The sequence below is a fragment of the Lichenostomus cassidix genome, chromosome 4 (assembly GCF_008360975.1).
Source record: "Lichenostomus cassidix isolate B80296 chromosome 4, HeHo_3.0, whole genome shotgun sequence".
Lineage (NCBI taxonomy): Eukaryota > Metazoa > Chordata > Aves > Passeriformes > Meliphagidae > Lichenostomus > Lichenostomus cassidix.
The window spans coordinates 1,748,415-1,763,738 of NC_139484.1; the positions used below are offsets into that span (position 1 = coordinate 1,748,415).

At 42.1% G+C, this 15,324-nt stretch overlaps 1 protein-coding gene and 1 long non-coding RNA gene across 5 annotated transcripts in view; one reads left to right on the forward strand and one right to left on the reverse strand.

The window, feature by feature from the left end:
• The window catches only part of ANK2 (ankyrin 2), a 188,313-nt gene extending 173,126 nt beyond the window's left edge, over positions 1–15,187 (forward strand). For all 4 annotated transcript variants that reach the window (XM_085057566.1, XM_085057567.1, XM_085057565.1 and 1 more), the window contains 11 exons: positions 1,181–1,255; positions 2,909–3,040; positions 3,421–3,567; positions 4,657–4,936; positions 6,598–6,808; positions 8,252–8,344; positions 8,766–8,849; positions 9,853–10,017; positions 10,624–10,806; positions 11,746–11,837; positions 13,006–15,187. In XM_085057566.1, the coding sequence (XP_084913692.1) occupies positions 1,181–1,255; positions 2,909–3,040; positions 3,421–3,567; positions 4,657–4,936; positions 6,598–6,808; positions 8,252–8,344; positions 8,766–8,849; positions 9,853–10,017; positions 10,624–10,806; positions 11,746–11,837; positions 13,006–13,189 (1,646 nt within the window). In that variant the 3' untranslated portion in view covers positions 13,190–15,187. The remainder of the gene's footprint in view (positions 1–1,180; positions 1,256–2,908; positions 3,041–3,420; positions 3,568–4,656; positions 4,937–6,597; positions 6,809–8,251; positions 8,345–8,765; positions 8,850–9,852; positions 10,018–10,623; positions 10,807–11,745; positions 11,838–13,005) is intronic.
• The window catches only part of LOC146437674 (uncharacterized), a 55,608-nt gene that overhangs the window by 22,579 nt on the left and 17,705 nt on the right, over positions 1–15,324 (reverse strand). The window lies entirely within an intron of this gene.

Genomic DNA, 15,324 nt, shown 5'->3' on the forward strand with positions numbered 1-15,324 from the left:
TTGTTTTGTGTCTGTGTTCTTGTCTGTGAAACGATCTCAAGATTGCAAACCATAAGTGCTTATGGGAAGTGTTACCTTAATCAGCAAACACACTTCTAAGAATATGTATTGTTTTATCATTAAACCAATTGCTTAGGTCATGCACGTTTTGGCTTTTGACTCTCCTTGGCCTGATTACTAACTATTAACTTCTACTAATAATAAAATGTTTGGGCATCAACTGAAAGCAAGACAGGCAAACTTACAGACTTCTGAGTTGTTACACAGAGAGATCTGCAGGAGTTTGAAAGAATGAAGCCTTTTGTGTTCCTTTTTGTTTTGACAGTTTGTGTCTGAAGAAAACTCTGAATCACCAGTAACTTTAGTTCAAGTTTTCTGGTGCTTGGTTTTCCTCTCACCTACTTGTGTGTTAGTACTGAGTAGCCCTAATGGAAATCAGGAGCTAATATTACACGTGCATATAATGACCCTAAGCAATTTCCTGATTCGGAGGTGTCACAATCCACGTGTGCATTCAGGGAAAATCAAAACTCAAATTCTGCCATCCTCAAATTAGCTCTGGGGATGGGAGGAGCTGTCAGTCTCACCATTAGTGAAATGAATGAGGACTGACGAATGACCATCTGATTTTTCCTTGCCTTCATTGTAAGTATTTTGTCTCACTCCCCATCCAAAGGGTCAAAGACACTGAAATTAACAGTATCTCAGAGACCATAATCTGAAGTGTTGTATGGACTGTTTGAACAAAAATTGCCCTATAACAGAGAGAATATGATCAGAAGCCCCAGTCCCCAATGAATTCTTCAACCCCGGCATTTACTAAGGAGGCATGGAAAACTGTGGCTCTTGACTTAGTCAAAGTCTTCAACTGAATGTTAGAATGAACTTTTAGAATAAAGTGCTTGGCCAAAATAGGCGTGGTAGGTGCTTCAATCCTAGATTACATTTTCACATCAAAGCCTGATTTTCAAAAACTAAATAGTCCTGTGCTTTCTGAAAAACCAAAAATGGTTTTATTTTTTAACCTGGAGATGTACAGGCCTCACTTGAGTTATGCAGCCAGTCGACATTTAGACACAGCAGTTAGGAAAATCCAGGGCTTTCCCTTCTTGGGCTATCACTCCTATGGAAATGATTTTTAAATTGCAAAAGGCAACTTGTAACTCTCTTTGACCTTTAGATCAACAGGATGATCAGGAAAGGACAGAGGAAAGACTGGCCCACATCGCAGATCATCTTGGATTCAGCTGGACAGGTAAAATGCATGTGATCTGCTCCAGAGAGAAAGGAGGGGAATGGTCCATGCACCTTTTGTGTTTATTTTGGATGGTTTCCTGATTACCTAAAGATATTTTATAAAAATATTTCAGAAGCTTACTGTCTTTGGGCTACTAAGATTCCTAAATGAGATAGCAAGGAACCTATTCTAAACAACCACGTAAATACTGTGGATTTAATAGACCTGAGGCAGCGAACAGGAGTGGAGACAAGTGAAGGTAACATGGAACGAGGTGCAACTGTCACTGACAATCAGCTTACATACTCTTACAAAAAGAAAGAGCTGTGCAGAAATCTTCATGCTGTGTCAAACTGTGCAGTCTGACACAAAAAATGCTGCAAAAATCGTATCAGGTCTACACTTTTTTGTTTCTCACTAGAAAAGTATCACCCTCCTGAAAATAAGCCAGGCTCTAGGAGTTAAAGAAGAGCTGCATGCCAGGGAAAACATTTTAACTCCTCAGTACATGCCCTATACTGTTCTTACATTACACCTTCCTTTCCTGTTCTCTGCTTCAATCCATAGAATAATTGGGACCATGTGTCACACATGTGAACATGGATTATCTTGAAATCAGTAGGACTTGGGCTGTGCAAAATAACAGATTAAGAATATGCTGAAAATTTAGTAGAAGTGAATAGACAGCCATGAAAACAAAACTAGAAAAAATGGATTCCTGTGGCTAGCACAGGTTTTTCCCATGAGAATTTTTCTTGTCTTTTATAAATAAAGTTTGGATGTTATTGGAACAGTGTCCCAGAACTTGGACAGTGCAGGCCTGGCCAATCAGGCCTGGGGGAAGGCTTCTGACTGACCAATCTGGGTGACTTTTGAGAACTCTATATATGTGATGAAATCAAAACAATAAAGGTCATTCCTTCTTGCCACTGAGAACTGGTGCCTTCATTACTCTGATAGCTGCTCAACAGCAACAGATTCTCATCAAATTAATGTTTTACAGCATTTTAGGGAGGGCAGGATAGTAGCCCTGCATAAATATGCCTGTCTTTTATTATGGTAAAGATTGCTTATAGTAAAGATTACTTTACCAAATATTAATTTGGTGGATGAGATAATGTTTGGATTGCTGCAAACTCATTGAACTATGTAGCATTTGAGTGTAATGTGTAGTTATTCTCTATTTGTTGAAGTTTTCAGTGGCACAGGTTTACAAGCCAGCCCCCAAGTAAGGTTATTTGGGGTTAGGGTTCCCTCTGCCTTGTTGAAAGCCTTGTTTGACAGCCTGCAAAATCAAGTCCACACGTAATGGCGATGGAATAGAACTTGAATCCTCCTTTATGAAAGAGTTAACAGTAGGAATCTCACAAATTCTCTGTAGCTTTAGCTTATTTGATGAACCTGGTTCAGTGGTTGCATCTTAGTTTGGTGACGGCAGAAAGCTGCCCCTGGTTCTGGATACAGGAAAGGTGTTACAGACTATAAAGTAATTTCTCTTGTCTGGATTGCAGTCTGAGCCTGTGCTACAAGGACATCACTTGTTCTTAGTTTCATGGGTATTTTCTGGTTTTGGGGTTAAACTGTAATTCACAGACATACACTTCTATTTGAATAAAATTAGACCAGGGGAGTAGTAATAGACCTCTTTACAGAGATGGATTTCTTTTTCAGAGCTAGCAAGAGAACTGGACTTCACAGAGGAGCAAATTCACCAGATCCGAATTGAAAATCCCAATTCGCTTCAAGACCAGAGCCACGCACTGCTCAAATACTGGCTTGAAAGGGATGGGAAACATGCCACAGGTTTGTCTCTAGTTATTGTGGGTCACTGTCTCCAATCTGCTAGTTGAGGTGACAGGTGTGTGTTGTAATCACAAAGAAAATTTGGGGAAAATTGAGGCTACAGAAAGGATGACCATGGATTGTGCTTAAGGTTATTTCTCATCTTGTCTGTACAATACAGCAACTCAACAAATTTGTTAAAAGGAAAAAAATCAGAGTGCTAATTTTTATATGCAGCCATTTGGTTATTTTTAGATTTTACGTAGCACTGCTTCTAAATGTATCTGTAATTTATATATGATATTGGTCAGTATCCTATATATGCCCTTCCTGTGAAAAAGAGAAGGAGAGTATGTGTGTAATTCTTAACTCAGCTGCATGGTGTTGTTGCAATGCCACAGATACAAATCTGATCCAATGTCTCACGAAAATCAACCGGATGGACATCGTTCACCTGATGGAGACGAGCGGCATAGACATGGTGCAGGGCCGCGGCAGCCGCACCTACACGGACACGGAGCAGTCCATAGCGCTGGACCACAGTGAAGGTAAGTGCCTCCTCATCCAAACTGCCCAGGGGACCCTTCTGCCTTCAAGTGTTTCACCAGGGGCATCTGCTAGCTCTCGTGACTGAGCACTGGAATCCCATTTTGAAAGAACATGCAATATGGATGAATGCAAGCATGGCATCACACGGGTCACGTTTCACCAGGTAGAAGATCTGCACTTTATCTGATTCTTCAGAAGCAAATAATGTGGCCAGAAAGGTTTGCCCACTTTACTTTGGGTTTTTTTTTCTTACACAAGTGACAAAATAACCCCTTGGATTTGAATATCCAGGATATTGTAATTCCATTAGGATGCTACTGCATTTCTTAAGTCTGAAAATTCAGTGCATTAGAGGCAGTGGTTGTAAGCTGAAGAAACACCTCCAAATTATTTGGCATAAAATTCTCTTTTTCAGACGTGATACTTTTGTGTGCCTAACTCAATATTGAAGCATATTGGACAGCTGCAAGATGATTAGTCCCATCTTGAAGAGAATGTTGGAATAGAAGGCTGTTGGCTGTTGCTAATGTAATTAGTGTTCTCATATCACAGCCAAGTAGTTTTAGAATGTTAATGTCTCTGTCCAGCTCAAATTCAGTACAAGCTTTTGTTTTTCCCCTCAAGTTATTTTTCAGAGTTCACTACGTTTCCAGTGAATATGGCACATAAATGAGCTACTTCTTGCACCTACTCCTCTATGAAATTTTTTGTCCATTTTTGTAGAGTTTGTTTTTCTGGAAGCGGATAAATAATGGATATGGTGGGACAAGTCACTAAAATCTATCCTAATCTGCTTGAAAAAAAAAACTGTTGTGAATTTTCATTCATACTTTGAGGGTTTCAAACATAATTACTTGAGGTAAATTTCTGGGTAAATGTTATTTTGCCCGTTACTGTCTAAATCTGGCCATAGTCGTGGCAATGTGGCATTCCTTTGGCTACTCAGAGAGGCCATGTACCCTCCCACTTTAAGAATTTCAGGGAACGTATTGAGCACAGAAATTTTAAATGCACATGGCACACAGGAAGCACTTCTTGCATTCGGGTAAGACTTGCAATGACATTTTTCATCTCTCTGCTTTTGCAAGGGTTTTCTGCACTACAAGAAGAAGTGTACAGCTCGAGACACAAGCAAGAATCCCAGAGAATATCTAAGGACAGTGAGCCTACCGAACACCCCCCTCTGGTCTCCGAGGAAGACGTGTCTGTCAGTTATTCCCCGTTCCAGGACAGTACTCCCAGGAGCGAGGCAGAAGTGTCCATGCCTGAGCTTCTGAGGCAAGCACACAAGGAACAAGTAGAAGCTGAATTCTCAGGGAAACCCCAAGACGTGCCAGGGAAACCATCTGCTTCACAACAGGAATATTTGTAAGTGTCAAAAGACCAGGATGAAACCATAGGGAACAGATTCTCTTTTCTCTGTGTAATAAGGGGATGTTACAGTTTTCTTTGACACTTACGAACACACTAGAATTTTCTTCCAATTGTAGTTTTCACTTTTTAATCCATGTGGAAGAAGCCTTAAGGTTTAGGAGAGAAAGTCAGTTTGTCACTGTGAAACAAAGCAGTAATTGTGTCCAGTACGTATGGAAGGAAGAGGGTTAATAGAGAAGTGGAGGGGGTTTATGTATATTTTTCGTGTTTTGCATGATAAGTGATGACATCTTAATGAAAGTAATCCTAAAGGACCCTTTCTTGAACCTCAGGATGGCTTTTTCAATGGAAGCAAAATTTTTTTAAGTTAAGCATTGCTTACAAAACTCGTAACTACCTATTAAGAACTGGGGTTTTAAAAGTGAATTTCAGATGGCCAAAGGAACAGAAACAGGGTTTCACAGAGACAAGAACTATAACACATGATATGTACATGTTTAGAAGACGTGTGCAGGAAAAACTTCAATTCTGATATGGGGCTGTCAGTGGGGTTGGGGTCATTTGAAAAGGAATTTGGAATAGATCATGTTTATTTCTCCACAGCTTCCCTGATTATGTGCCCATGCTTGAGACCTCTCTGCAAGGCAGAGTCAGGTATTAATAAATGCAGCAAGATACCAAGAATCATTGTCCAAAGAAGTGATTTTGCTGAAGGGGATTAGCTTTGATATGGAGATGCAGCTGCCAGCAGTCAAAGGGCAGCTCAATCCAGCAAATGGATTTTGAGGGATTCTTTTGCTCAGTCTATGCCGGGAGAGAGTGTGGGAGACAGAAAATACCATCTAAGAAAGCTTCTGTTGCAGTGTTAGGCAAAAACACCAGTTTCCTAAGGATTTGCATCAGAAAATTAATTTCTTTGAGGAACAGAGAATGCTCATGAGACAACAGTGCCAATGCTACATGAGAGCAGTGATGACAGGAGTATCACTACAATGCAGGTGTAGGTTGAACTAGGTGGAAAATTCGGCTAGATTTAAATAGTTTGTAAGGAAAATGCTCTAAGAGGAATTATACAACAATATTGAATGTACATATGTTTGAATGAGATGTATTTCCTTTATATACGTCTAACATAGTAATATATGTAATAACAGGTTTAAGTAACTTGGGGCAGAGGTTAATCATAGCAGGGTTCAACCATGAAAATAACATTACAAACAAAACCTGGACCTCTGCTAAATTTCTGTTTGCTAGAGCTCCAGAATTCTACATGAGAGTTGGTTTCTCCACTTTGCAGCTGCACAGCTTGTGCTCAGTGTTGTAGCTGCATTGCATCCATCTATAGTGATTCAGGCTCTTCCCCTAAGAAAATAAATGGTAGTAGGTAGAGATGTGAAGCTCTCTGAAATACTTTAGAAACACCAAGTTTTGCAGAATTGCATGTAAGGTTTGGATATGCATTTGGAGATTTGCTTGGGAAGAGAAGTGGGATTCCCAGCCAGACTACTCTGTAGTTACTGTCAAGGAGTATCAGTTATTTCTAGACTTTCCCAGACAGCAGACAACATAACAATATTAAGTCAGTGCTTAATGTTCCATTGACGTAAATTGGGAGGCACTGCATGGTGGTAACTTCCTTGAACTATAATTTACAGCACCACAGCAAAGGGAGAGACACAGAAATCGTCCCCACAGCCTCCGTCCCCTGCACCAAGAGGGGACTCCCCCATTGTCCAAGAACCTGAGGACATCCAGCTCCACCGGGAACACCTCTCTCCAAGGAGATCTAGTCTCGTCATAGTGGAGTCAACTGAGGAGCAGACGGACAAGTCTGGAAGGGGATATGAAGAGCAATCTTTAGAAAAGGTAAATGATGACTGTGCCTCCAAGTAATTGACACAAAACCCCAAGTTTTATGTCTCGCTTATTTCTTAAGATGAGAATATTTGTCATTAATTTGCATCTGGCACCGATTTTTTTCTCCTTCCCTCTGTGGTTAGAAGGGTCAGGAAAAGGCTTTTCTGCTGAGGTTTTCAAAGATGAAGCAAAGCCCAGATCCTAAAGTCTAGACTGTAATTCTGATTCTGCTCTACCTTTCTTTGTCCTTTGTCCTGTGCCTGAGAGAGAGTGTCAGTAACAGGGGCAGAAACAAGCTGTGTACAAGCGAAAGCTGAAACAGATGTAATGCGGACCAAGTAATAACATTCAAGCTCATAAAGAAAGGCAACACTAGCCCAGAGCAGCACGAAAAATGGCATGAAAGGTCTGTAAAATCAGTGAGATGGAGAAGAGGCAGCAGCTATGCATTGCAGACTACTAAGTATGTACTGGAAGACTGGTGTTTATGTAGCATGCAGGCAGTAAAGAGAGAGGGAGACAGGAGAGGGAAGAGAACATCAAAAACTGTACGAGGCAGGTCTTGGGTTGTGTGAGACAAAGGGACTTGATCGCAGTGTTCAGAGAGGGGAAGACATCAACTGGATAGGAGGAAAGCAACCATATGGCTTTTAGTGGAGAATTAAAATGTCTTGGCAGATAAACGTTTAAGAATAAACAGCTTGCTTTGCCTGTTCTAAGTGGAAGAAAAGGAGAGGGCAACCTTCGGCAGAAAATTAGTTTTATTGGTCAAGTTGGAGCAGAAAAGATGCAGTTCTACTGAAGCAGAAATTGTTTCACCTTCACATTCCTTGGAAACAAGTCTTTCTGTTGCTACTGTGTGGCCAAAACTATGGCCTCTGGAATGAAGTGTTCCAGGACTCTGCCTCTGGGATTTCAGGAAAAGGGGGAATTTAAAGTGTGTCAGATGATTGAAAGAACATCTACAGCAGGGCTCAGTACAAGGACTGCTGGAGGAAAGGCTGCCTTCAAAATAATGTCTGGCTTTTTTCCTCCAGTTCTTTTACTGAAGTGAAACAACAACAACAACAACTGGTACCACCAAAAAGAAACACCACCACCATCCCTTATTTATTTTCCCCTTTATGTTTTTATCCTATTGCTATTTCCCAACTGATTCTTTTCAGCCTCTCTTTGCCTTCTGACCTGCTTGTTTAAATGCTTAATTCTTCCCTATGCAGGAGAGACAACTTCAATATTTGCTACTAGTTTTTCCTGATCTTTCCAGTGCCGAGGCTACTGCTGCACTGTCCTCTAGTTCAAACTGTTCAGTCCTACTGTCTGTACACTGTGTTCTGTACATCCCCCTGTGGAGGAATAAAAAGCTTTCATGTACTTTTCTGTGTAATGAACACAGAAGCTGTAGGTACTGCTAGTAGCACATGCAGAGCCCTGCTTCGATGCTTTCCCTAGGAGTTAGCAGAGGAGTTAGGTGGGCTGGAGCTCAGCTCGGACGAGGATGAGATGGTCACTACCAGAGTCATTCGGCGCCGGGTGATTATTCAGGTATCGAGTGTTGAACAAATGCCCAAGCCTGTGCTGCCTTAGGCCCTGAGCTGGTGTGGCACCTCAAGACAGGATGCTCCCAAATAATGCATCTCCATTGGATAAGCCATTCCAATACCTTAGGATTACAGTAACACTGCTAACCCAACTCTAAATTCCACCAGATGCCTCAGTAGGAGGAGGAGGCTGAAGGCTTGTCAACCCCATATATGACCAGCTCAACTAACATATCTTTGCCTATGTGCTGTGGCATAACTTAACTTTGCATGCCTTTCTAAGGATTTATTTGCTGAACAAGTTTTTTTTCTAACATTACTGATTTTTTTTCCCATCCTGTAACCAATTAACCAATTTTAAAATTGCTTATTTCGAGACCCACCTGAAGGCCTCGCTTCACACAACTTTGTTCTTTGTCATACAGGCTGATAGTATGCCTGAAATGCCACCAGAAACAGTCACAGAAGAGCAGTACACAGATGAACATGGCCACAGAGTGGTAAAGAAGGTATTGTCAGTTCTGCCCCTTGCTACTTTCTTCCTCTCCTGTAAAAGGAAGGAAAAACCATCCACAGAAATGCCAGACTTTTCTGCTCTGAAGGGGCGTGATTTGAAGAGTAGAGAGTGGAAGGAAAGAATTTCCGCTTATGAGAGATACTAAAGTGTGAAGAATTATTTAGATTCTCAAAACCATTCTTTGTTAGTGTCCAACCTAACAGGATTGATTTATTTATTTGTTTGTTTAATTTCCATTTAAAGCCAATGAAAATTCTGCATAGATCCACATTTTTTAGAAGGAAGTTTTTTATTTCTTTTTGAAAACCCCCACCAAAACACCCACTCCACCACAATTTTATCTGCCACCTTTGTTTCCTTGTCTTAATGAAAGTAGTGGAAGGCTGGGTCTGCAAGAGTCAGACAAATGTAGACTTCAAAATCAGATCCTGCTTAGAAAAGCAAATTCTGCACAGCACGGAAGTCAAAGAGGAACTTCTGTGCTCCTTTCTTTAACTGACTCGGTTCTCAGTGATTTGGTCTAGGATTTGGCTGAGCTGGGCTGGTTGCAAACTTCATCTCCTGTCTGCCGAAAAGACATCACACCTCTCAGCTGGATAGGATGTCTCTGGAGCCTCTATGAATTCCTATTAGAGCCAACCACCCCAGCCAAATATTCCTTGGCCTTGTTGCGAAGGAGCGAGCATGACTATTCTTAGGGATAGGTCTGTGCCTTGAACCATGCAAAGCTTTGGGTCACCCTCAGAAGGGTGCACACCCATCCTCCTGAGAAGTTTCACATATTGAACCCTGTAATTCTCCTCTTGCTCTGGCTGGCCAGTGCCTCAAGAGCTTCAGCACCTACTTCAGTAGGTGTTGAAGAGTAAAACACCAAACCATCTACACAGGTTCTTTCAAGTAGGAAAAAAATGCCCTTTAAGTAGAAAATACTAGATAGAGAACAATACTAGATATTGTACTGCTAATTCTTTGGGGACTAAACTCCATTCCTTCAGGTGACTCGCAAGATCATCCGGCGATATGTTGCTCCAGATGGCATGGAAAAAGAGGAAATGGTAATGCAGGGAACACCGCAAGCCCCCGTCATGGTGGAAGAGGGAGATGGTTATTCCAAAGTGGTGAAACGGGTTGTGCTGAAGAGTGACAGTGAGCACTCAGAGGTAGAGTGTGCTTTCCCTGCCATGGTACAGAGCAGCAGCACCCCAACAGGGCTCCTAGGCACTGCATCTTAGTGTGCTTACTATACCACTCAGTCATAGAACCCTACAGTTACAGAACGTTTACCTTGCTGGTCTGTTCTTGTTTTGAAAAGGCTAGAAACACCTGTGCCTTTGACAAAAATTGTTTTAGAGCCAGGTAATTAAAAACAACCTGAAAAGGTAAGTGCTTTCCTGTTCACTGTGTGGCCCTACAGAGATTTGGACAAACATAACTAAGTTGTGACAGAGGGCCACAAGCTGGGAATAGGTTGTGCTTTCAGCAGTCCTGGGCTAAAAGCAAGGTCTAACAAAAAAAGTCACTGATACCTTTTTTTGCTCATTAACAATTAATTCTTTAGGAGTAAAGTAACAAGAAAGAAGAGGGGTTTTTTTGTTGTTGTGGGTTTTTTTGTTTGTTTTTGGTTTGTTTGTTTGTTTTAGGTAAGCTGACCCTAATACAGCTGTACTTTGCCATATGGAGCACGTAGACACAAAAATAATTTTGCCAGGGCACATCACGAAGTGTGGAATTTGTCTCCAGCTTACTTGTGCTTTCTAAACTTCCAGGTGACCCTGTCTGAACCTGCCGTTCTGTCTAGTGCCTCCAAATTCCAGTCCGAACCAGTGGAGGGCCGGAAAGTCAGCAAAGTCATAAAGACCACTGTAGTGCATGGAGAGAGGACGGAGAAACACCTGGGGGATGCCAGCCTGGCTTCTGATCTTCCGTCTGCCAAAGAGGACTTTGAAGAGGTAAAAATAACCTTTATATATAAGCATTAAAGCTTACAGGTTCTATAAATTAGGTTTTCTTGGTGGTGCACCAGAATCAGCTGCTGAGTCTGAAGCTGAGTATAAGTCTGTTATACTCAGCCATTTAACAAAAAGATTCGTATATAATGTGTAGGAGGAGGCTGACATTGCAGAATTACCTAAGAAACTTGCTAAGATTAAAGAAAACCATCATGTAGGCTTTGTGTGAAGTTCTTAGCAGTCTTGCGTGTGACTGCAGTTAGAGTTCATGCATGTGTTACTCCTCGTGGAGCTGATTTCAGCAGTGGCTACAGTTAAGCCCACAGCCTGGAATTCCACAAATGGAATTTTTCCTCCTCCAAAGGCCAAAAAGCTACTAAGCTGATGAGCACTTCTCTGGTGTTTTGATTTTTTTTTTTTAATCAACGTAGACAGTTTAGTAAGAGAAAAGTGACATTGTATGAAAATAGTTTTTTATTGCCTATAAGCAACTTCACTCTGAATCCAGTCTATTGTCCCCTTGAATAGCATGTCTTAGAGGTTAAAACAAATACATAAAAAGAGATAAATATCAGCTGTGTGGCAGTAGGTGACGTGTGTACGTGGTTTGGGTTTTGTAGCCAGGAATCCAGACCAGCAGCCTGGGCAGTAACATGTAGTTCCCAGCGATCACCTCTGTAAATCCAGAAGTCTGGATGGCCACGAGGAGGAGCAAGTACTGAGACATGCTTTGGTACAATTACAACTGAAATGAAACTGCCCCATACAGGAAACTGTATCTGATGTGTATACAGGGGGGAGGGACTTTTTAAGGGATGCAGTTGCTTCTTTTAGGTGCCTGTTCAGCATTTTCTCAGCGTCGGGCTGTGTGAATAGGCAGGACTAAGGTAGGAAGAGCTCTGGGTGTGTTGTAAGTTGAAGTTTATGTTTTTATTGGAGGCTTTGAGCTATACAGGTGACCATATGACAGTCCAAGTCCCTGCTTTAGTAGAGAAAGAAATCAAGAAAGAAGATGGATCAGTAATTAAAAGGTTTGGCTTGGCAAGTTGATGAATTGTTACTGCAAAAGAATTAATACACTCACATGAGTGGATTGCAGTGAGTGCCTGCAGTGAATCCTGAGCTGTAGTTGCAATGGTACTAAAACAATTGCTAACCTGGTAGTAGTGATGCCCTAAAGTGCCCGGAAAGAAAACAACACACTTAGGAGACAATATTGGAGGTAATAGAAAGGGTGGTCCTTATTGGAGGTCTCCAGGAGCAGATATGGAAAAATGCTCACTCCTGCACAGGGTGAATACAGTTTTACAAGTTTTGCAAATTAACATAATTCTAATTGAATGGAGAATGGGTGGAGAGTGTATGATGAATGAATGGAGGATGGGTGTATGAGGAATGAATGCATGGATGTATGAATGATTGGATGGAGAATGAATGATTGGAGGATGGAGAATGAGTGGATGTTGAATGAATGGCAGATGATTGGAGGATGGAGAATTGGGTGGATGATGAAAGAATGGAGGATTGGTGGCTGGAGGATGAATGGAGGATGGAGAATGAACAGATGGATGGTGGGAAAGAATGATGAATGGATGAAAGAATGGCAGGAAAGAAAGAAGGGATAAATGAAACAATGGTGAAGAATCAGTGTAAGAATGCATGGAGAGTGGATGAAGGGGGCATGGATAGACCAGGGTGGTGAACTACTACTCCTCCTCCTCCCCCCCCTCCCTCTCACCTGCCCTTTTTATCCAATCGTGCTTTCTTTCCCACCATTCATTCATTATTTCATTCATTCTTTTCCACCATTCATTTATTTTTTCCCCACCATTTTTTCATTCAACCTTTCTTTCCCACCATTTCTGTCTAATCATTCCTCCATTCTTTCTTTCCCACCATTATTTCACTCTCTCTAACCATTCTTTCTTCATTACCTCTGAGCTCTCCAGCACTACAGCTGGGGCTCAGCTGCACACACATAGGATTTGAGTTGTACTGAGGCCATGTCCAGGGTGTACATCTCATCTGCTGCAAGCAACACAGTCCTTGCTAAGAGTTGCTACTATTGCCTCATATTTAGACATTGCCATGCCTTCTCTCCAGCATGTGTAACTTTGCCTTGCAAAAGCCTGAAAACCACAATTATCTCAAAACCTCAGTGACCTTTCTAAGTCAGGACTTTCCTTTTTTTGCTTCCAGGACAATACTAAGTAAAGCCAGCACACAGAAGAGGACCGTGATGAAGGACCGCTATGGTAAACATGTTCACATAGAAGAGCTGGAAGACACCCCAGAAGCGCTCCCCAGGGATGACCTCCACCATGACCTCCAGCAGCTTCTTAGGCACTTCTGCCAAGAGGACTGGACACAGGAGGCCAAGTGAGAAGCTGCCCCTGCACAGCCATCACCATCCCTGGCTAGCAGAGTCATCACCGATGCCACTCACTGCCGCTTCTACCTGTGCAGCCGCAGTGAATTCATTTCTCCCCCCTCCCAAAGTTCATTTTGTGCTGTTGTTATTTTCTACCCTGTAAGCTAATTTGTGACCAAAGATAGCATCCTTCAGGCAGGATGATTTATCCGCCATGCTGGCACCCTGTCAGCGTAGCCACTTGTCCCTGGCGCTCGCTTCCTGACACGGCCCTTGCCAAGTAGACTTCATCTACAGGCCTCTTCCACTGACTGTGTACGTATGCCGTACAAAGGAGCTCACGTGTAAAATGTAAATAGCAGAGTATTTTGACTCATGAGACCGCAGAACACTCACTGCCCTTTGGTATCGTGGGTAACGAGGTGTAGTGACCCTGCGGAATGGTGACGGATCACGGAACAGCACCGCCCAGACTGCAAACGCTGACTGACCCAGGAGGAAGCGCTGCAGAGCTACCGAGTACTAAAACTTACTGTTTAGAGATCTGGTCTAGGCAAAGACTCCAAGAGTCAGGCAAAAAGCAGCTGTTCATGTGAATCACAGCTGACTGGCCATTAATAGTGCAGACACCTTCAGACAGCCGCTGAATAATTTCCAAAAGAAAAAGAAAAATAACCCTACTAGGTACCCAAGTTGCTAGCAGCACTACCTACGGCACGTTCACATACAGCACTAAAGCCTATAGATCTGGACCTGTGACGGGGTGTATTAAACAATTGTAACTCTGGTACTTTCCCGTTTCCATCACCGCTTAGCCAACCTCACCGACCGACTGGGGCTGCTTCCTACTGGCCACTGCACTGTAGATAACTGCGGGACAAAGACTTACCCACTATACAAGGAGAATAATTAATTCACAGTGTTTTATCGAGATTGCCTCTTAGCCGATACACGCATGCGGCATTTGAAGGTCAAAGCCAAACCCTCCTAGAACCATGTCAGCTTCTTGGCCCTCTTAGCACTGAGCGAGCAGTTTTTATCTTCTGATCAAGTGTTTTTTAAAGAACAAGTGCTCACAATCCTCGGCAGCCGGTTTCTGTTCATATTTTGTTATGTAACTATATATAATATATATATATTTCTAAACCGACTCTCTGAAAACCACAATAGCATGTCTGCACTTTTATTTTCCGAAAAGGGGAACATACGGATCTGACATTTTGGGTGTTCTATACCTTAATATTTAATGGAGGGAGCTCTGTAGGGTTTTAGCATAACACACATACACACCAACTTAATGTTTTTAAACAGCTATTTCATTTTCCTAATAGTAGACTCACCACCAGAGTAAACCCAACCCTCTCTTCTACAGGCAATCCTTTGTCCAAGCTTATCTGGCCTTCCACAATTATAGGGTTCTTTGGAATTTTTTTTTTATGACTCACTCAGTGCTCAGAACAAGGGCACTTCCTCATTAAGGTAATGATGCCAAAAGCACAGAAACATCTCTGGAGTTCTAGCTTCCTGTGGACAGAACCACCCGAGGTGCTGTGCTGACACTTTTTGGGCAGGCAAGAAAGGAAACTAAAATAAAAAAAAGTGTTTTGGCAGTCAAACCGAATGAGACCCGTAATGAAACATCTCACAGCGCATCGTGGCTTCCTGACTGTCCAAGACAGCACAGGGGGGTCTTCAAGGATGGGGCTCTCAAGAAATGCATTTCTGTTGTGTTATTTGCGGTGCAGATGATGTTCTGTGTAACAGCATAATGGTTATTCACCTCTTATTTTGATTTTTTGCTGTGTTATCAGAGAACTTGAATACTGTGAGAAGAAGTGAATTTTAAGTTGATGAATCAGCATCTTGTTCCCATGGTGATAACACTAATTGAATATATCTATGAGGGCATGTATTAGTTAAAAATTAAAAAGATACAACACTAACAATACATAGCTGCAATGTGTACAATGGCTGATTTAACAAAATAAAGATGTACAAGTGTTAAATGTAGCAACAGTGGCTCGCTTGTTTTTACTGCTGGCATGGCAGGCTGAGGGACAGTGCCCCCGTGGGGACCTCAACTGCCCTATCAGAGTTACAATTCCCCTGTACCCAGCCTGCTTGCTCACCACAGACACAGCAAAACC